Below are 23,239 nucleotides of genomic sequence, written 5' to 3'. Positions count from 1 at the left end.
ACTATGTTATTAAGGATACATTATGTGTACCATGCTGTAACTGACTCTTGTGGGCAGTCTCCATCATGGTCTTTTTTGTTGCCTTTTTTTCCCCTCACTCTTGATGGAAGTGCAGTCACTGCATGCATGGTGTGTGTGTCATTCCACAGGTGCGTCTGGAGTGGCCAACCGACCTCGCCATCAACCCCCTGGACAACTCCCTCTATATCCTGGACAACAATATTGTCTTACAGGTACAGCAAGCATCTAAACACACACAGAACATGTTTGACAGGGAATGAACTGCAAATGAACTGAGCTGAACTTTTTTTTTCAGAGACGCTAGCACTATAAATTGCAGTGTAGGGTGCTAAAATATTCTCCCCAAACCCCAGAGCTGTTACTTGAGGTCCATTTAGAGAGAGTGCTGCTAATGTAAACAAAAGCAAAAGACGGCCTTGTCAAAAATAAAAGATGCATGGCAGCGACGCTCTCTGCAGGGGTGGGTAATTGGTAATTGTCGCTCAACTTGTTATCCACAGTTAATGAATTGCCTGCTTGAGCTTCCATCTTTTAAAAGCTTAATGAGTCAGGCTTTGAGATGTTTGATTCACCAGATCAACAAGAGTGTCTTTTTCTGCGGAGCTGATGTAACTGTTCGGCTTTTTCCACGTTTTTTTATGTAGACTGATAAACCAAAGTGTATTTCTTTAGGTGTCAGAAGGTCTTCAGGTGCGCATAGTGGCAGGGCGTCCCATTCACTGCCAGGTCCCGGGTATTGACCATCACCTGGTGAGCCGGGCAGCTGTGCGAGCCACCCTGGAGGCTGCGAAGGCCATCGCCCTGTCCCACCTGGGAACTCTGTTCATTGCGGAGACTGATGAGAGGCGGATCAACCGCATCCAACAGGTCACTATAAATATCACATTTACTCTGACTTGATTTTTGGGGGCAGTTTTAGGGTAACGTGTCATTTCTTATTTATATATAAACCAAAAACTCTCAAAGATTTACTCATCCCGAGCTTTAATGCAGTCGATTGAAATCATTAAAGTGTAATACAAGTATATTTTTTTGATGTGGCGCCTACTGTATTTTGCAGCACCATCCAAATGCTCAGCTGTGTTCCTCTTGTTAAAGTCTGGACAGATGTCCAAAAATGATCACAAAGCAATAGCCCTTGCAAGAATGTCCTCTACAGCTAAACACCTCTCAGCTGGAGATGATACCAGCAATCCATCAGGACTTATGACACTAATATACCCTCTGTTGTCAGGCTGTTTGCATAACAGATGCTGTGCTGCAAGGCGATGTCCAGAAGCTGTCTCCTAAGCTTGGACAGTCAAAACTCTGAAAGAAAAGAAAAGAAAGAAAGAAAAACAAAGGAGTGTTTTCACTTTTAGGAATAAATGTATTTTTGTCCCATAGCTAGCAGCAGGCTGCCACAGGACTGCAGCATTTTGGCACCCACACCTCGAAAATACTGCCTGCTGTACTCAATCAATAGCGCCTTTGTGGCCTCTAGCACCACGCTGGGTCCATGTGGAGTCAGACAGGAACATAAAATGCTTCAGATGCCTTTTTGATGCAGACCGACTAGCCACGTTGGATAGGGCAATGAAAAGATCGCCTTTTTTGAGTGTTTTTGTCATTTCCAGACCTGTATTTATCAAGCTTTTCGGTAGGGAAAGTCAAACTAGAACAAAAATAATCCATCTGTCGACATTTAAGAAGGCGCCTACGCCCGCTCAGCAGCAAGCACGAGTTTGAGATTGAGTGATACTGTTTTTGTCACGCTGGGCCAAAAAAACGAAAAAAATAGAATTAATGGTGGTGCCTTTTCACCGCAGATGTGTGGCGATGATGTGTAGGATTTCTCTCAGCAGTTTCAGCAGATCAAAAATCTGGTCAGGCTGACGCAAACACTATGTGGTGCAAGAGACCTTCGATTAATCCCAGAACGGTGTGCCACTCATAAGACATACCAAAATGCACACAGAAACACCTTAAATTCTATTTAAAAGATGCTCACATTAAATGCTGCAAATGGCTGATACCAGCTGCATCTCATACTGTTTAGAAGCTAGTCTTTTGTTTCCATCTTAATAAGCCCTCTTAAACGTGAACGTGCCTTGGCTGCAGTAAGTATTTAGACTAAGCTTCGGCACAGACTGCGATCTGCTCTCAGGGTCCAGGCACAGCTGTCCATCAGATGGAAGCAGGGCATCTGGCCAAAACATCAAGGACTGCACATGCATAATCAATATGTGTTGGATTTTTATTTCAGCCTTTTACAGCGGCACTGAAGTTATTGAATATTATGCACAATACTGGAGCTAAGGGGGTGCATTAAAATCAGAATCATTACACCCCAAATTAGCTCCACTGTGGCTGCGTTTGTTTTCAGTTAAGGGCAAATTGCAGCAACTTGTTTTTTTTTGGGTAAAGCAAGCACATTCTTGAGGATGGAGCTTTTATCACCCTGTGAAGAACTTTGTCATCATTATTTCAAATCGAGGTCCTGTTTTTTTCTATACTGCACCAGGTCTGTAAATGAGCTTGTTTTTCCTCTTATTGCCCTCCCGCTGGGATACAAAACTGATTAATTTGGATCTTAAGGAGAATCCTGGAGGACACATGAGCATTTTCCTAGGTCAAGGTGATGAAATTATTTTACTCCTACGCCTAAAATATCGACTTTATGCGCTTCGTGTTCTACTCAGAGATGCTTTATGGAAACAGATTTTATAGAGACAGTTCAGTATTTGGGGGAAATGTTCTTATATTGCCCGTTTACAAGAGAGCTGGTGTGAAGATCAATGCCACTCCCATGTGTGTGAACTGATTATGTGGCCAATGGCATGCAGCTGGTTAGCTTAACACAAAGAGTAGAAACGGAGTTAAACCGCCCGGTTCTGTCGGATCTACATACAAGGAGTTCCAATGAATGACCTTTAGAGATGGGCCTTTAAACTGGTGTCAGTCCTTTCTTCTCAATCTAGACCTGACAACCAATAAAGTGACATGTTTTAAAGGCACGTGCCATGTCAACTTTCTGTGAGGGAAAGTTAATTTTACTCCACACGGTCATATCCATTAGGATGACCTGTAAAACTTGCCATGTTTTCTGAGGGATGCCTCTCATGCACTGAAGATGCACGATTTCCTTAATGTTCGAAAGTCAATAAATACTATATGCCAGGTAGTTGTTGATGATGCAGGAGCTGATCGATGCCAAATACAGTACTGTCCAAAAGCCTTGATCCACCCCTCGTTTCTTTATATTTTGCTTCCAAGCCACACTTTCTTGTAAATAGTTCTCGAACAGTCGTCCTCCAGGGTTTATGTTTATGGTTTTTTTTTAAGTTTGGCTGCTTTTTCACTCGTACTCAGTCCTGTAGGGGAATGTATTTATTTGTTTGTTGTTTGACACTGACCTATTAATCATTCAAGCAAAAAAAAGAAGGCACATAGCTCAAGGGATGAGCTTGTATCTAAAAATAACATACTACTTGACAAAGAACCAATTCTTAATTGTATCTTTAGGTTTTTACACACACAATTGATGAAGCAATAAGAGTGGCTCAAGACTTTTGCACATTACTCTTTACATTGCAATTTTTCTTAAAATTCAGTTTTAATATAATTCCTTTGCCATATCTCCACAATTCTTTTTATTTTCAACTAAATTCTTATCTCGTCTGAGAGATGAGATCTTGTAAAAGCCGATGATAAATATGATCTCCTGTTGCAGAATGAACTCCCACAGCATTTTCCAGCCATTTGTGAAGTGTCGGTTTTTGAAAACTCCACAGGTTTCGACCAACGGGGAGATATCGATTATCTCTGGAGCCCCCACGGACTGCGATTGTAAGATAGACCCCAACTGTGACTGCTTCTCTGGTGGGTCATCAAGCACACACGCACATACACAAACGCACTTTTTACACGAGTGAAGGATTAAGTAATGTGAGAGTATTCGATTATGTCTAATAGGATTAGACCAACAAAAATTAAATAAATAAAAAACATTTAACAGCATTTCAGGTCATATCTTTCTTGGCGGGAGGATATTTAGAGGAAACCAGAATTGGACTAACATGATTTGATAAAGTCAGTTGGTCTTCATATCGAATGAGTAAATCTCACAGCCTTGTGTGTCCCTGCTAGCCAGTCATTTTTTAGTTTGAGAATGACAATCTTTTGTCTGTCTCCTACAATGTTCCCCTCTCTCTTTTCAGCCTGTTTTACTTATTTAAGCCAGCTGGAATCTTAACGTCTGAGAGGAGCTGCTTTGACGTTTATCTAAAAAATACTAAAACGATACGATAATGAGGTTCATGTAAATCATGACAATATGTAAGAAAGAGGAGACCATCCATAGTGTCACAATGGAGAATGTAATTTGGACTCCGAATGTGTGTGTATGTGTTCTGGCTACAGAAGGTGTTTGTGTGTGAGTTTTTGTATTCAAAGGAAGGGTTCTTCTTTGCTAAAACCTCCAGCTAGATTTCAGTGGAAGCCAACTCAAGAGAAACCTTTCAAATCCATTCAAATTACAGCTGGTGGAAGAAAAAGCTCAGTTTTTGATGCTGAATGTTTTAACCGGTTGGTGTGTCATTGAAGGGCAACTGAGGTGTAATAAAGGGAAGAAGGAAGGGACCAAACAAATAAGCAGATGTTCTTTTGACGGTTAGGCCATGCTTTCATTGTAAGTGTCAGAGGATGTGATTTTATCATCTAATTCTGCTCATGAAAATCTGTTTCTTTTCTATTCAGAATGGTGGGAAGTGTCTCTCCTGTGCCACAAGCCAATGGGCTGTAACCATCCCTATTTCTTGGGTTGCACTTTGCATATTTTCAATCATGTCTTGCTGTTAACAGATGATTACTCTCTTCAGAGGCTTTCCGTTTCCATCCCGTCACCGTAAACACTTACACACTGACTTTGAACATGCACACTCATGTGAGCGCACACCGGCAAATACAAACGGACGTGAACGCACACGTTCACAAAGGAACAGAAACACACATAATGCGCGTGCTGTCGAGAGATAAACTACCTCCCTGCTGCCTGTGCAGACCCATCAGAGGGCCCGGGCCTACTGCTGACAGCATCTGAAGGGCCTCACCCGACTATTAGCCCACTGTGCTACCAAAGACATCGGGATGTATTCGCTCACCGACTTTTACTGTCTGATAATGAGGCGGTCACTATCAAGATGGTCATCATATCCACTCCACTGGGTAGCTACAGTATCCCAACATGTCCAACTCCTGAGCCAAACTGATAACCGCCCAAGCAGCCCCATGGGGTCTTCATTTTTTACAAACCGTTGTGTGACTTCTGTCTTTCGGTGAAATAGGATTTTGTATTACTCAGTGTGTTTAGGACTGAGGATGTGTTTAGTTATGCTTTTGTGCGGATAAAGTTTGACCTCACAGAAACAATGTGCTCTTTTTGGTCTTATCAGGAGATGGAGGCTACGCTCGCGACGCCCGTCTCAAAGCCCCCTCCTCTCTGGCAGTGGCCCCCAACGGCACCCTGTATATCGCTGATCTGGGCAACATCCGGATCAGAGCTGTTAGTCCTAACCAGCCTCAGCCTAGCCCTACTGGACTCGTGGAGATCAGCTCCCCACTGGACCAGGAGCTCTATCTCTTCAGCCAGGTACACAATGCTTAAGCCCTGTCAATAAACAACGCATAGTTGCAAAAACCATATCTGGATCCCTGAGTTTTAAATCTCAGTAAAGGTCAAAATGAATAATAAGGTGTGTTATGTGAGTGTGGAGATGTGTTTTACCTCTGTATTAAAAGATATTTACAGTGTAGCCATCTGTGAGTTATATTTTATGTTCTCCGAAATTTCCAATGCAATGTGTAACCTCTAACCTCTCGGTGCACCTCTAATTCACATTTATTTAAAGTAATTTTGCTTTCAAGTTCATAATGGCTATAAATGAACCATTAAACGATTTTTACAAACATTGTTAATTTATTTTGGGTTAAGTCATGCAAACCATAGCTTATCTGGAGTTTGTTATTTGTACCAAATAACTGTCTTGTGTAACCTGGACCAACTGAGCACAGCTAGCTGTAGCTTGCTAATGTGAGAGCATTTGAGAGTAAAAGAAGTCATGTGGCAAATAGTTGGCATGTCTCTCCTAAAACATATCAGTTAGAGGTGTAAAGATTAATTGATACGAATCGGATTCCAATTGTACCATTAAAGAGGCAGTGACATTGTTGCATTTACTCCTGGAAATATCCCAATCACAGCAGTGAAGATGGCATACACCCACCATCGTTGTTGGCAAAAAGCATCATCCAACATCCAACATGCTAACACGGTTTATAACCCACCATCACATTCTGGCATCTGGAAATCATTTGGATTATACAAGAACCAAAATTGTACAAAAGTCCAAGGAGCACCAATTAAGTACTGCAATCGCATGACAGATTTCTCATCTTTTGAGACCACATGGTGAACCCCTAGATGCTAACGCAGCTAGCTCAAGCGAGAACAACACCAACACACAACATAAAGGCATGAAAAACACAAGACGTTTTCCAACCACAGCTTAGACACAAGTGAGATCAAATGTAATTACAGTATCTTTAGCCCAATTTAAGACTAAAATGAAGATTCTATGAGCTTAAATTGAAGTTGAAGTTGATAGCATACTCTACGTTAGAGCTGAGGTACAAAATTAAAACTGGACTGAATCAAATAAAACATATCACATGCATTTTTTTCTGTGTAAAGTTCCAACAATAAGTAAGATTCCCTCTTAATTAAAAATGAATATCTACATTAAATAAATCTTAAAAACTGTATCAGACTATATTAAATCAAATCCAATTTCATTAAATCAAATAATTCTGTTTAAACGTGTATCAACCCTGAATTGTATTGTACCCTTAGTAAGTAGATATATAGAAAATCCTCTTGTAAAGAAGAGATAATGGAATAAGGTTGGATGATTCAAAATCATCAATATTAGGCTTTACCACTCTTTATTCCTGGATCCTTTTTTCAACTTCTCGACTCAGTTATTTCTACATACTTATGGCAGGGTAAACGACCACGTTTGAACAGGATCCATCTTCAAAAGACCAAGGCGACAGGGGGTCTGGCCCTTCCAAACTTTCGCTTGTATTATTGGGCTGCTAACTTGCGCTGCCTTGCATTCTGGTCCTCCTGTTATGGCCAGCCTGACTGTCCTGACTGGGTGGCGATGGAGCTACAGTCACACGATAACTTGTCAATTCTTGCACTTCTTGGATCCTCACTTCCACTTCCCTCACTCAAACCAATTAGAAACCCAGTGGTTAAACACTCTCTAAAAGTCTGGGCCCAATTTAGGAAGCATTTCGGTTTTCATAGCTTTTCTCTCCTAAGCCCCATTGCATCAAACTACCTTTTCAAACCATCCTGCCAGGATTCTGCCTTTCAAGAATGGCACAGGAAAGGTATTGTACGTTTTAAAGATCTGTTCATAGACAACAGTTTGGCTTCATTTGAGCAGTTGAGTAGAAAATTCAGCCTCCCTAAGTCAAATATTTTCAGGTATCTTCAGGCGAGACATTTTGTTCTTTCTCAGGCGTCCAGATCCATAACAGCAGCAGACTCGACCATTGTTGACACTGTCCTTTCTATAGATCCACTTAAAAAGAGGCTCATTTCAGCTTTTTATGGCAAGCTGTTGGATCTTTGGAGTGCCCCCACAGATAAGCTCAAAACAGCATGGGAGGAGGACTTAGGTTTTTCCTTATCAGAAGATACTTGGGTTTCCATACTCCAATCGGTTAATTCATCATCCCTCTGTGCACGTCACTGTTTAATTCAGTTCAAAGTGGTACACAGGGCTCATATTTCAAAAGCAAAATTGTCCTCCATATACCTGGACATTAGTCCATACTGTGTCAGATGCAAACATGTGGAAGCTTCTCTCATTCATATGTACTGGTCCTGCTCAGGCCTTAATAATTATTGGAGAGAAGTTTTTCAGACACTTTCTCGGGTGCTAAACATCAAATTAGAACCAAACCCACTGACTGCTCTGTTTGGGGTCATGGGAGGGGAGAAAAAGCTAACTATAGCAAAGCAACGCACTTTATCCTTTGCCTCCCTTCTGGCCCGACGAGCAATTCTGCTCAGGTGGAAGGATACTTTTCCTCCCACTCATGCGCAATGGCTGGAAGACATCATGTCCTGCTTAAAACTGGAGAAGGTTAGATACTCACTTCAGCATTCAAATGAGAAGTTCCAGAAGGTGTGGGGCCCCTTCCTAAACGTATTCCAGACTCTGTAAAAGCTTGGCCCTTGAGTACAGCTCAGCTATGCTGCACATTTTTGGCTCAGTCCTAGCTTTCGGCGTAACAGTGATCTTATGCTATGACTAGTAACCTGGCTGTGACATGGGAGGGATTACTTTGTACACTGTTTGATTTTATTTGGTTTATTTTCATTCTTTTATTTCTGTATTCTTGTACATCTCACTTGTGCATGCTGTGATTGATGTATACCCATAATCATATCTCTGTATTGACTATGAAACGCTGCACATTTGTTATATTGAGAAAACTTCAATAAAAAAGATCTTGAATCAAAAAAATCATCAATATTTAAGCAAAGCTGACATTGACACTGTACAGGAGTTAGGCCTTGAGAATCTTGTTTATCAGTCCATTTGTTTGCTTTCTCATCAATTGCCCTTTTGGTGCATTTTTTAACAATAATAAGTTATGCTGCAACTCGTGATGCTTCAAGGTCCTCCTGTTCATACAGTCGATTGTTAGAATGATGCAGTCCCTTTTATGTGTAAAAGCTACCAGCGTGATAGAGCTTACATGCAGACTTGGATTTACAGATACCTACTACAATCCAATCATGACAGTCTTCCTCTTCTATTTTGTGACAGAATGGGTCCCACATGTACACCAAACACCTGATTACCGGCCACCACCTTTACAACTTCTCCTACGGCACAGACGGCCAGCTGTCTGGGATGACATCTCGCAATGGCCACGGCCTCCAGGTGAGGAGAGATGCTCATGGAGTGCCCCTGTGGCTGGCTCTACCTGGCGGACAGGTGTACTGGCTGTCCCTTAGTAACAGTGGAACGCTGAGGAAGGTGTCAGCCCAAGGCCATGACATTGCTCACATCACTTACCATGGCAACACAGGACTCCTGGCAACCAAGAGTGATGAGAACAGTTGGACCACTGTTTATGAGTGAGTTTACATTTTGTCTTGCACTCTCATATATATTTTTGCCTCCTCAATGTTTTTCTTTCTCTCATTTATTTCTATTAATTATGTTTTGTTGCGTGACTCTGAATGTGTTTACACTTGTGCCATTGTGAAAGAGTACATGAGCGGTGTGAAGTGTGAGTGCCATCTGGTGGCTTCTGCATCACCGGCACTGTAGAAAGATGGGGGGGGTTCCTTTTTAGTCTTTGCTTAAGTGACTGCGAGGCAGAGGGACATCTCTGCAACACTTTGATCACATATATACGCTCAGTTTTGTACATAAAATACACACACTAAAACACATCTGTGTGAATTATTCACCAATGCCAACTCAGTCTCTGTCTCAAACTCCACAGCTGGATAATTACACATATAAATCATAGTTGACACTTAGCCTGTGCCAGTGAAAGGGGGAAAATAGAGAGCCTGTGTGTATGTGTGTGTGTGTGTGTGTGTGTTTTGTGCGTATGTTTGTGCGATGTATTTGTGTATGACTGTTTATTTGTCTATGCTTATCTGTGTGTGTTTGTGCTCACACACTGTGGCCTTTGTGTTTATTCTCTTAGGTACAACAGCGAGGGTCGAGTGACCAACATCACCTTACCCACGGGGGAGATAACCGGTTTCCACGGCAACCTGGAGCGCTGGTCACGTGTGGAGGTTGAATCATCCAACCGCGAGAACTTCATCACCAGCACCAACTTGTCTGCCAGCGACACCATCTACACGTTCAAACAAGGTGAAGTATCACGATCACGAAACTGTGCGCATTGTGTTCTTTTTTCTTTTCTTTTTTTTCTTCGTTTTTCTGTTCGTCATTAGTAATATTAGTCAAGTGTAGGAGGTCAGAGGAGGTCAGATAGAGCCAGGCCTTGAAACGCTTTTTCATTTATTCACAAGTTGACAAAGGGGAAAGACTATGGCTTCACAACCGTGCAACAACGCCTGTCTAGTTCACCACAATTGTAGCACTAAGCTGTTTATGAGTCATGTGGGGAGCTCTAAACAACACACACAGATGCAAAAGGAGGGTAGAGCATCAGGCTGTAGTCATGTTTAAACATTTATGACAAACTGCAATAATAGTAATAGCGTCGTAATAGGTCAAATACTTCACCTTCATCGTTTGCACTAACTGTATGTTGAGGATTTATATATATATATATATATATATAATTCATATATGGATCTGATCTGAACTCTTTACATTAGCAGATGAGCAACCAGCAAAAAAAAGAGAACTTTTTCTTCATAAAACAAAAAAAAATTCTGTTCATGACCAAAAAGAAAGACAGATCTGACTGTTTTGTGAAATGCCTTAACGACTGTTGGGGGGGAGAAGAAGAGAAAATGAGAGCAGAGTGGAGAAGCCACTCATGGGAGCAGTTCCTTCTCATGTCATCCCTTTAATTGCTTCCTAGCAGTTGTCACAATGACAGCACTGCGGGGAGGGAAAAGCTGCTCTGACGCACGCAGTTGCACTCACATGCGCGCACGCGGCGCAAGAGTGCAACTGAGCTGCTGGCAACTAGTTGAAATGACCCACCATTTTAGAGTGCGCCTTTACTTCCACCGCCTAAATTCCCGGCATCTCCATCTGCCTTCAGGCAACAATAACTATATGGGAAGAAGAAGGATTTATAGTGGTTGAGGGAATAGAAGTAACTATCTAGTTTATTAGCCGCATTACATTTTATGATTAAAATGTAGTTTTATGTTTATTTTTCTTTTTTATTAATCATGTTTTAGGGTTTTTAAAGACGTGAGTCAGAGTGTTAATGAAATGTGTCCATTCCGTATGAAATGTTACTCAGAATAATACAGAAATGGGGGGAACTGATTCTGAGAAACCTTTGCAATGTGTGAAAAACTGTTATGGCCAAGCTCTCACCAACACCCCCTCCCCCTTTTGCTCTCTTTCCTTCATGGTGTCTCTCTTGCCTCTTTCCACTGCTCTATTTCTCATTATCTATCTGGTATTTTCCTTCTCTCCTCCTCTGTTCGAATAGATGATGTTTTTCTAAAGCTGAAATAGCCGATACAGTGATGTGCCGCAATGATATAAGCAATTATTTCAAACAAAACACGTATGCAAAGAGCCAGACATTGCATCCATGTAGTCTGCTACTGTTTCTCAGATTTTCTCAAGGCTGTTTTTCTTTTTTTTTTTCCACTGACTGATGTTTTTCACACTTTTTTTTTTTTTTCACATGTTGCTGCATTACTTTGCCTCCTGGTGTGCATGTGTGGTTTTGTGTCTGTTTATATGCATGACCCACCTGTGACATATGATCAACCCACCCAGATCACGCCCAGAGTTCATACAGAGTCAGCGCTGACGGCTCGTTCCTCGTGTCGCTGGCGAGCGGGATGGAGCTGTCACTCAGCACGGAGCCCCTTCTCCCAGGAGGCCTCGGGGGAGGAGTCAGTCCCACGGCCAGCCGCTGTAACATCAGCCTGCCCGGAGACCATGCCCCAAGTCTGATAGAGTGGAGGCAGAGGAAGGAACAGAGCAAGACCAACTATAGCACTTACGAACGCAGGCTCAGGGTAAAACATCAACTCGTGTAGTTTGCCACATTCTGTTTTACACAACAGCAGTTTTCATTTACAGCACAGTACACGGCGGAATCAGACAAAATCTCAACAGGGACTTCATGCGAAGAAGTGTGAATACATCAAACAATCACCTCAACCTCTGTGCAATCCGACCTTTAATTGTAGTGACGAAAAATGTCACCTTTAAATTCACCATTCAACGCAATTGCGAAATTTTCACTGTTTGTACTCCAGGCTTTTGTTTTTGTTGCTCAACTTGTTGGATGTACTGAGTGATGATGATTTCATTGGAGGCAAGGCACTGGGCCAAATGACTCGGCCCCTGTTAGCTGTACTTTCCACAGGTCACACAGTGTCTGTAGTATGGAAAGTGCAACGCACAAGCGGAATATTTCATAATAAAAGGACATCTTATCTCATGTGTACTAATTAAATTGTATTCCTCAGGACTCTGTTTTCCTCTTGTTCTCTCATTCACAAGCCAATTTATTATTATTATGCAGGCCGGGTTTGCTCTAAATGTCACAATTAATTTATCTAAGCTAATGAAATCTTTACTTGTCTCAGACATGCCACTTCATTTATATTTGGATGTCTGCTGCCTCATTCAGAGTTTATGATGATTATAAAGCTGTAAAATTAAAAAGTTCGTATTTCGCTCTCCTCGCTATCTGACACCTTTTTCTTTTCTCAGGCACACAACAGAAACCTGCTGTCTATTGACTTTGATCAGAACACCAGAGTGGGGAAGATCTATGACGACCACAGGAAGTTCACCCTCCACATCCAGTATGACCTGTTGGGTCGACCTGTTGTGTGGTCCCCCAGCAGCAAATACACAGAGGTGAACATCAGCTACTCTAATGGGGGGCTTTTGTCGGCCATCCACCGTGGAGAATGGTCCGAGCGGCTGGAGTATGAGAACGACAGGGCGGTGTCCAGAGCCTGGGTCAACGGCAAGATCTGGAGCTACACATACGCAGACAGAGTGAGAGAAAACATGTTTTAGAAGAATGCGACTGACACTTTCTTGCTGTCTCATGCTTAGATTTGTTTGGTGACTTCATTGCTCTTTAGTTTTGTCTTTACTGTTAGCAGAGATCTATACCTCCCACATTTAATTTTTTTCTGCTTTAAGGCTGCTGCTTTCATCTGAAACCAAAGCTAAAGTTAAAGGGATGAAAAGCTCTTCTGTAGTGGGATTAGAAGTTACAAGTGAAAGCATTTGCTTTTAAAATGCCATTTTATTGCATTTTTACACATTCGGAATATCAGACTTAATAGTGAATATCGAATCCATATTTCATTTCGATATAGACTGGCTGAACTAGCTTTTTAAAACTGCTTTGACAGTATGTCTGCATCGCTGCAACAATGCATAGCTTTGAGAGCAGCAAGTCAGAAAATCTGTTCTTTGTGATGCATAACATAACTCAAGCAAGAGTCAAGCCTCTGCGACAGGATTTTCACAGAGTTGTGAAAAGAAAACAGCAGTTTCCTGAAAGGGGGTCTTACAGTAAATACTTGCAGTGCTTTGAGAAATGTTTAGAAGTAATTTACAGTCTGTAATTTCCAATGCTAAGGACTGAAAGATTGTGGGTGTCAAAGCAGAGATCTACCAGAAGGGTATAACTTGTGTTCTTTAAAATTACCTGAAATATTTAATGGCAGGATAGTCAGCCAGACATATATTTTGTGTCAAGATGGTCCAAGACACAATGAGAGTGTAAAAGAGCTTATATTACAAAGCCATCCAGAAAGTGATAAAAGCCTGCATGCATTATTAATACATTAATATCTTGCCCTACAGTCAAATAGAAAAGTTGAATGGTTTCACTGCCTTTTAGAACATGCAGATTTTTAAAGCTTCACAAAGAAAACTAAAAAGCAGAAACAATTAGCAGAAAACAAAATAGCTTCTCCTTGAAAAACCCAGAGTTCCAATTAGTTTTTTTTTCATTTTTTCTTCCCTCCATTTTTATCTATCGTCATACATTTTCCACATGAAATAGCTTGCCGTGAACAGTAAAACAAAAACAAAACCAAGGTTGCGTCTGTAGAGCAGCAAAGTTTTCACTAAATGTTTTGACTAAAAGAGAAAAGCCAATGAAACCACCGAGCTGCCGTCCTACTCACGAGCCTCTGTCCGTCCGTCTGTCCTTGTACTTGCAGTCCATTATGCTGCTCCTGCACAGCCAGCGGCGCTACGTGTACGAGTACGACCAGACGGACCGCCTGGTTGCAGTGACGATGCCCAGCATGGTGAAACACACCCTGCAGACACTGCTGTCCATCGGCTACTACAGGAACATATACACGCCCCCTGATAGCCAAGCCTTGTTCATGCAGGACTACACCCTGGACGGGCGTCTGAAAAGGACTCAGTACCTGGGAACAGGGCGCAGTGTGATCTACAGGTAGACTCACAACATATAACAGGCTGCTTGTTTTGTCAATCAGTGTGAGGACACCATGCGTGAAGCTGTGGAAGACGACTCTGGTGGTTTTATTTTAATGAGACTCTGGGGCATCTTGCAACAATAGCGGGCCATATGAAAACATAACGCTGATTGCCTCAATGTGGGTGCTGTAACTAAAGGCTAATCTTTAAATGCAACAGACACAACCAGCTGTCCTTATAAATTAAACTGATCTGGCTAATGAGGATGATTGATTAAAGGTCAAATTCTGTATCATCCTGCTATATCAGATGCCACTGATCTGATTTTGATGAAAGGTGGAGGACTGATTCAGGCAGTGTTCTGGCATTTAACATTTTTAATACTCATTGGCTCGATGAGAGTACTGTAATAAATGGTCCCATTTTCAAGATTTGAAAGGCCATAACTGCGACAGCAGCTGTTCTGATTTTGATGAAATATTGAAGTATGATGGAGCCTCTTTCTCAGTGGCCCGAAGGGATCCTTGTATTATTCATGTGGCATAGCATGTTTACTTAGATTGAACATCAAATGCATTCTACTGTGCTTGATGACTGTACTTGTTTATCATCTGTTGTATTTTTTTTCTTTTCTTTCTTTTCTTTTTATTTATCAAGGTATACACCAGCAGCACGGCTCTCGGAGGTGGTTTATGACTCCACCCTGGTGACCTTCACTTACGATGAAGCCTCCGGCACTGTCAAAACCATTCATCTCACCCATAACGGCTTCATAAGCTCCATACGATACAGGCAGACAGGTACATATTCTCATGTACTCACAACGAGCATGAGCTAAACAACAACGAGACACACATGTAAAAAATTTAAGATATGCGGAAAGTCATCTTAAAAGGGATCATTTAAAAGGACCTATGTGATCATAAATCATTATGTGAGCTTGACTCACAGCATCTGCAGTTTTGATGTCATGGGTGGTATCGAACTCTGAAGTCTGGCTCTGAGTCAGACATCGCACTATTTCATCTGAGACTGACGCAGCCACAGTTAGGTGTGTGAATAGGCCTAAGCATGTTCGGGTGGAAGAGAGCGTGGTCTACCGCAGCTGTAAATACGAGACCACCCCCTGGGCTCAGAGCTGCGCTTTCTGTTCCCCATCTCTTCCACCAGGCTGCCTGATCAAAGTTAACAAGTGACTGTTGAAGTTTGATAAGCCAATATGTGGAAGGTGAGGTGTGGATATACCATGTTAACAGTTACCCGCCGTTCATTTTTGCACTATTGATGTGAGACAGGAAATTCTGAAATGCTAGTCTGGACTAAAATTTTAAAGCTCCACAAAGAGAATGAAAAAGTGGAAACAATTAGCAGCAAACAAAATAGCTTCTCCTTGAAAAACCCAGAGTTCCAATTTAGTTTTTTCTGTTTTCTTCCCTCCATTTTTATCTGTCAGAATACATGATTAATTACTATTACTATAGTTTTACTTTTGTAACAATTAGCTTAGAAGTCAGTTTACTTTATAAATGGTAGCACCGTGAGGTTAAGGCAATAGCACCCTTTAGCTGTCGCAGCAGATATATTCCCGCTTTTGTTAATAGAGCTTAGCAATTCCCTTAAGTTACAGGGTCTGTCCAGGGTTGTTGAGAGCACTCTCATCTCGGCTGCTGGTTCACTCTCCATTCCTTTGTGATTAGCGAGCTGTGATCAGGTGTCACTAATCTGCGAGGCGCAGCTATGTGTGCGCGTGTTTATCACTTTGCCCTCACTGTGAATAGACTCTCACCTTCCTTTAACTGATCTCATTTCAGCAGAACAAACGGAGCCTTAGAGAAGGGAGAGATAGTGGTAATTGTCCCTTGAGAGGAGACCAGAAAAAAAATAAGGCACAAAAAAAATAGGAAAAAAAAGAGAGATGGTGCTGTTGAGAGGAAGGTGAGGAAGGAAAAAGAACAGAAAAAGAGAGGGAAAGATGACAGCTCAGAGAGGTGACAGCTAGGGAAGCAAGACGAACAGACTGCGAGTTCTCTTGGGCTGTGGAAGAGCCTCCACCTCGCTCTCAGTGCTTCAGTCATTTTCCCATTAGCGCCAGATCAGAATCAACATTCCACAGAAAGTAAAAATAGGAGATGCAATGCTGATCCTAACTATCTTGCGGCTCCAAAGCTAGACACTCAGTCATTTTAACTGCAATCAGAGTCACCTCAAATAGCAGCATAATAGTGTTTCATTAGCAGGCTCTTTTTCCAAATAGAGGAAGAACTGCAGTTGCTAGCAGCAGAGGTGACGAATGCTGTTGTTAACGTCGGTGTTCTGACATTAAGGAGCCCATTGGCCCATCATGGCTATTGTCTTTAGATTTCATTATCTCTCCATATTAAAGGTCACCACTGGAAATGCCATAGTAATGTGTGTAGAGTTAAGATTGAATGGATTGAACTATGTGTGTCCGTGTTAATGATGTTGAGTTAGTCTTTGATTTAAATGAATTACACAGGCTTGTATCGGTTGTGTTATGGCCGGTTTTAAACACTCTGCACGTAAATGCATGCGTAATGTGCAAAGTGTATGAAATCTTGTCCTCTGCGCAGGTCCCCTGACAAGTCGGCAAATCTTCCGCTTCAGTGAAGAAGGCTTGGTCAACGCTAGATTTGACTATAGCTATAACAACTTCAGAGTCACCAGCATGCAGGCGGTCATCAATGAGACCCCATTGCCCATTGACCTGTACCGTTATGTTGACGTATCTGGAAGGGTCGAGCAGTTTGGCAAGTTCAGCGTCATCTTCTATGACCTCAACCAGGTAGGAAGCTAGTAACTAAGAAGTGGTATGCATGAATAATGATACACCACTGTAGCCTTAATATTGTGTTGAAACTGTATCAATCTATATTTTTGGGCTAATTGGCTGTGATATAAGAGCAGTCCTTCCTGTCAAATAACACAAAGATGGGTGGATGCATTTTAGCACCTTTTTCAGCTCATTGTTTTTGGAATTATGGCCCACAAACTTCACTTTTTGATTTTGATTCAACAAGCTTATCTCCATGATGGAACAAAAAAATATATTACTGTGTTAGTCTGACAAAAATTGGACTTTTAGATGCATTTAAACATGTTCGTCTGACTGAAATTGTACCAAATCGGTCCTCTCAAACCAGGACTAACACACTGGTCTTGTACATTTTTTTCCTCTAATCTACAGTGTCACAGCATCAAACATACTTTGCCCTTAACTGAACAAATATAAATATAAATATAAAAATGAGTAACTGCCTTAAGGGCAGATTATAGTTCTGCGTCTATCGTCTTGACGTGTTGCTTTGCTCTGGTCGCGAACCACTTTTCATGTTATGGTTCTGCAACCTCGGTCTGGAATTTCTAGGGACGCACAGCAGTGCAACTCGCGAGAACTTCGGCGGCGCCGGCGGAAGTGTTTATTTTTCAAAAAAAAAAAAAGTGTATGCAAGATATGGATTTGGAGTTGCTCGACATCGAAGAAGAACAGCTTCTTTTATTGGAGTTGGCGAAAATGCAAAGGAGGAAGCCAGACAGACAACCGGAAAGGCACACCGAGGACCAATCACAGCCGCTTTTGTCTGCGCACTTCCGTCGGTGGTCTGCGTGCGTCTGTCGCGTAGTCAGGATTTTTATGAGGTGCACGAGAACGCGCGCAGAGCCTCTGCGTGGGGAAGTGGTCAAGAGTTTGACACTCGCAGAGGCTATGCGTCCGAGCGTCAGAGGCTTTGCGTCTGAAGCATAAATCAGCCTTAAGACATTCAGATTTCAGGCTGAATGAGTCCTCTTTGTGTCTTAGGTTATCACGACCCATCTGATGAAGCATACCAAGGTGTTCAACTCCTACGGTCAGGTGGTAGAGGTCCAATATGAGATCCTAAAGTCCATTGCCTACTGGATGACCATTCAGTATGACTCAGCAGGGCGCACAACCACCTGCGACATCAGGGTTGGCGTGGACAGCAACGTGACCCGTTATACTTATGAGTATGATGCAGACAGCCAGCTGCAAAGTGCCTCAGTCAATGAGCGGCCTCAGTGGCGGTATAGTTACGACCTCAACGGGAACATAAATCTACTCAGCCACGGAACAAGTGCTAGGTAAGTGGGTATCTACTACTCATAAATCATTACTAAACCAGAATAAACGCATTCCATATTCAATACACTATTCCAGCCATGCAAGAAGCATGGTTTTTGAGACGGTAATGATCACTTGAATGACTGGAATTATAATTAAGATTAATTGATCTCCCAATTGGATAAAGAATAGTAGATGGATAGCACAAGACTGCATTCTTGTTCTCATATTAAAGGATCTTATAAATGCTGGTAAGGAAAGGTATGGGAGATTGATACAGTTTTGCTGCAAAATGCAACTGCCTATATCTGTCTTGCCTACAGCATTCTTGGAATTTACAAAATCATATCTTTATTTAAATACAAGACTTGTTGAAGGTTTTTCTCCATGTGCTGCTAAAGCTAGTCGGTGAGCTCAAGTTCAAAATAAACAGTAAATCTCTCTGCACTTTCAGTATATTGGGGATTTTTACCACACTTAGTGCTGGGCGGTATGACCAAAAATACATATCACGGTATTTTTTCACGGTATATCACGGTATTTTTTTTCATGCATAATTAGGTGTTCACAGCATTTTCTACAGATTGAGAACAGAATTAAAAATAAAAATAAAAATTCTTCAAAATAATTCCTTCGTTAATAATTGGTCACACAGAACTTTATTGTATTAATATTTACATCTTCATAGTAAACAAATTAATAACATAGCTAATTACACTGGTCGGACTGTTCAGCTGTTTCAGACTGATACCTCCGGTTCAGGCTGGTCCTCATCCTCAACACGCACGTCTCTTTTTCAATCACGGAAAATATTTTTCAATACTCATCTGGATTGAAGCAGCAAACATTCAGTGTAAGAGTTTAAAAAACCTACTTTATTTGATTCACAGCTGCTAGTGTTTAGACCTCGACAACCCAACTACATTTATTTTTTTTTTTTTTTACGGCAAACTTGCGACTAGTTAACTTTATAAAGAAGGCGTAATCGCTTGTTTGCTATGGGTCGGGTCGGGAAGGGACAACATTGTATTAAAAATATAAAATATTTTTATAGGACTTTTTAATGTGTGATTTTATAAAGTTGCACGTGATACCAACCTTTTGTGAATTTCGCCAGCCGTCTTCTTTCGGTTGAGTTAAAAATAATAATAATAACGTGTAATCAAATACACCGGTATGGCGGTATATTGAAAATTCATATCATAACGAAATTATAAACCGGTATTCGGTGTGAACCGGTATACCGCCCAGCACTAACCACACTATAAGAGTAAATTACATCATGGCTAAGTAATGCATACAACAAAGTTTTGTGCAATTCATAGCTCTAACATTAACTCATGAAAATAATTAGCCTGCAGTCCTTGTCTTTTCATGTGTGTGTCTGTGTGTATGTGTGTGTTCCCTCTTATGTGAACAAGACTTTGTTTCATTTTAATTTATTAAGGTTTTTTTATACTCTTATTTTCAGATGGTTCATTTATGTATACTGTATACTTTTAAATGCACAAGGTTTTGAGCTTCTTGGAGGCTCAAATGAATTAAACCAAAGAAAGGAAACTATGGAATTTCGAAGAAAAAGTTCAAACAAGTGCCTAAGCCATTTGGGTCTTTATGAAACTGTTCTCTTTTCAGCATGGTTAATAATATTGGGAAGAAGTGTTGACTAAAATTTCATTTGACTCTGAAGCTTTGGAAATTTGAAAAGGCGTTTGAAGCCTGAGGATTTTGTAATATTGTAAGATACGCATCGGTTCTAATTTAATGTAACTATTGAAAAATGTATTTTATTCATATTATTTTCTACTTTGAAATGAAAAAACAAATGTCTTCATTTGTTATTGCACAAGTGCAACAAAATTGGATTTATGCTGTTGACAGTGCAATGAACAAAAATGACATGTACTCACATCCAAACATGAGGAATAATGAATAAATATAAAATAAGAGATACAAAACTAAAAACTATGAAAACAAATAGATTTGTACAATTAAGGTTCATAATTTGTGCATCAAAATCATTGCTCAAAGTATTGCACATAGGTAATAATGTGTTTTGTGGATGTTGCACTGTTTGTATCAAGGTTTTCTGTGGTGGCTCTGGGATAGAAGCTTCTTTTTAGTCTGTCTGTCAGTGATTTGTAGCCCCCTTTAACGCCTCCCAGAGCCCTGCAGTTCAGGCAAGTAATGTCCGGGGTGAAATGGGTCTGCCGAAATGCTGTGGGGTCTCTTGAGGCAGCGAAAACTGTATACTTGCTCTAGGGAGGGCAGAGAGAAGTCTGTGATCCGTGCAGCGGAAAAGACCCTCTGAGGTGCATTACTGTCTGCTGAGGAGCTGCTGGCAAACCAAAGAGACATTCAGTAGCTCAACACACTCTGATAGAACAGTGGTAGAAGGGCAGCAGCAGTTTCTCAGCCAGCTGGTTCTTCCTGAGGGTCTTGAAGTAGAGATGCTACTGGGCCTTCATAACAAGCGCCCTGGCGTTTCAATTCCCCGAAAGGTCATCGTCCACATGCACGCCCATAAACTTGAAGTCATTGACTCTCTTCACAATGTCCCTATTTATGTAGGCCAAGACATAGATAGTGTTTTTTCTTCCAATAGCCCATGATCAGCTGCTTGGTCTTGTCACTGTATAGGATCAGGTTGTTCTTACAACACCTCCCAGACAGTTGATGGAGCTTGTTCCTGGAAGACTCCTCTCCTCCAAAGATCATCTCCATCTCCAGTGTTAAGTATGAGGCCTTAGAACCCACCCAAGAGGGGAGCCAGTATTGAGAGTGATCATAAGAAACACCATAGTCCTAGTACAGATGCACAAGTGAGAGCACTGACAAAAAGCTTTTAACCCTAACCCTTTTAATCAGCTTCGTACACTGCCAACTGTTTTTAGAATGGCCAGTTTAGAATGGCAGACCAGATGGATGTGCAACCTTATTTAATGTAGTTTGTCGAATTGGTCAGATTTTGTAGTCTAAGAGCAAACACAACGTACCCATTGCAACCACGAAAACATGACCCCTATCGCAATTCAACCCCTGATTGGATCTATTGTTCTTTTTTTTTTTTTGAGTTTTTTGTTTCACGCAAAAGCTCAAACCCCAGTGGAATTACGTATGCTATCAAAGTGTTTACAAATGCTTATAATGCAAAAACTATTCACATAGTTATGTCATAGCATTACATCGCTGAATAAGGAAACAGCAGACTATGTAAAACAATGATGGGAGAAACAACTGGACACTGAAAAAAACTAAACACAAGCAGCTCAAACCTTGGAAAAGACAGACATCCTCTACCAACTCCCAAACCAAGAGAGACCTTTGTTGGAAGAAACCGTTCCCTTTTTTATTACTCCCAAACAGAATGCACAGCATTCAGCTGTGGTTGGATGGAGTTAGGAGAGCTTACCGTTGATGGTGCCAATGTCTTCAGGACCTGCCCTTCTGTTCAGCTCTCCTGAAAGGACGTTGAACTTGTGATTTTTAAAACTTTTTAATTATTATTATTTCTGTTTAATTCTTTTATAAATATCATTGAATATCTTCATCTGCTAGAGCAGGTGATTATTTGCATAAAAAGGGTTTGAGAGAAAACCAATAGGCAAAATACTTTGCTCATCATGCCAATAAGGATATTGTACCTTGTACTTTTTTTGTGTTTTATGTATGAAATGGAATAGAGAACATACATATTTAGAAGAAAAAAGTCGAATACTGGTTTGTGACAAAGTACTAATAAAATTTATGGTATTCAGAAATCCTAACCAGTGAACTTCCTTACTGATCTTACATCTGTTTGGTCTAATTCCAGACTGACGCCACTGCGCTATGACCAGAGAGATCGCATCACACACCTTGGGGAGCTACAGTACAGTGTGGATGACGACGGTTTCCTTCGGCAGCGGGCAAATGATCTGTTCGACTACAACTCCAACGGGCTGCTGACCTGCGTCTTCAACCGCATGACTGAGCGCACTGTCTGGTACCGCTATGACGGGCTTGGTCGGCGAGTGGCCTCCAAGAGCAGCCAGGGCGAGCAGCTGCAGTTCTTTTATGCGGACCTGTCAAACCCCACTAGAGTCAGTCATTTGTACAACCACAGTAGCAACCTGATCACATCTCTGTACTACGACCTTCAAGGCCACCTCATTGCCATGGAGCTGAGTAGTGGGGAGGAGTACTATGTTGCCTGTGACAGCGTTGGGAGTCCAAGGGCCGTATTCTCCAGCAGGGGACGACTGGTCAAAGAGATCCTCTACACCCCCTATGGAGAAGTTTACCAGGACACCAACCCCGATTTCAAGCTTGTCATAGGCTTCCACGGAGGCTTGTATGATCCACTCACAAGACTGGTGCACCTTGGCCGGCGGGACTACGACACACTCGCTGGCCGATGGACTTCCCCAAATCATGAGCTGTGGGGGGAGCTAAGCAAGGAGCCGAAACCCTTTAACTTGTATGCCTTCAAGAGTAACTGCCCGATTGGGAAAGTGGAGGAGGTGACACAGTTTACTACAGGTGAGCTTCACTTAATCGCATTCACAGTCACTCTACAGCTTAACACAGAACGACTTACTAACCGACAGATAGTAAGACGTACAGGCAGATCATTCACTTGGTGACACCTATTCTCGCACCCGCACATGCATGGAAAACATCTGCCATGAAGCATGAGTGAACGCACCACATAGCTAACCACAGGTGAGCTAGATGTCAGAGAAAGAAGATGTGACAGATAGAATGTACTAGCAACAGAAAGGACAGCCATGCCTCTGATCGCATTTTTTTCTTAACACAGGCTACAGTGTTTTGTTCTGTCTGACTGTCACGAACATACCATTTCCCTTAGAGACAAAATAGAAACTCAGGCGAGGGAAAGAGATGGAATAGGAGAGCAGAGGATGAACACAGGATGTCGGTGGGGGTGTATGTCCTT

At 41.6% G+C, this 23,239-nt stretch overlaps 1 protein-coding gene across 1 annotated transcript in view; it reads left to right on the top strand.

Annotated features, from left to right (window-relative positions):
- Positions 1-23,239, top strand: part of tenm1 (teneurin transmembrane protein 1) — a 182,420-nt gene that overhangs the window by 154,680 nt on the left and 4,501 nt on the right. Inside the window, exons 24-36 of the mRNA XM_075480990.1 lie at positions 150-233; positions 694-888; positions 3,795-3,882; positions 5,454-5,650; positions 8,910-9,223; positions 9,808-9,980; positions 11,547-11,791; positions 12,495-12,788; positions 13,973-14,217; positions 14,859-15,001; positions 16,793-17,004; positions 18,019-18,320; positions 22,115-22,821. Of these exons, the coding sequence (XP_075337105.1) occupies positions 150-233; positions 694-888; positions 3,795-3,882; positions 5,454-5,650; positions 8,910-9,223; positions 9,808-9,980; positions 11,547-11,791; positions 12,495-12,788; positions 13,973-14,217; positions 14,859-15,001; positions 16,793-17,004; positions 18,019-18,320; positions 22,115-22,821 (3,199 nt within the window). The remainder of the gene's footprint in view (positions 1-149; positions 234-693; positions 889-3,794; positions 3,883-5,453; positions 5,651-8,909; positions 9,224-9,807; positions 9,981-11,546; positions 11,792-12,494; positions 12,789-13,972; positions 14,218-14,858; positions 15,002-16,792; positions 17,005-18,018; positions 18,321-22,114; positions 22,822-23,239) is intronic.

Source organism: Odontesthes bonariensis, chromosome 13 (assembly GCF_027942865.1).
Source record: "Odontesthes bonariensis isolate fOdoBon6 chromosome 13, fOdoBon6.hap1, whole genome shotgun sequence".
NCBI lineage: Eukaryota > Metazoa > Chordata > Actinopteri > Atheriniformes > Atherinopsidae > Odontesthes > Odontesthes bonariensis.
Note: the sequence above shows the minus strand (reverse complement) of the source record. Positions and strands in the feature narration are given on the sequence as shown.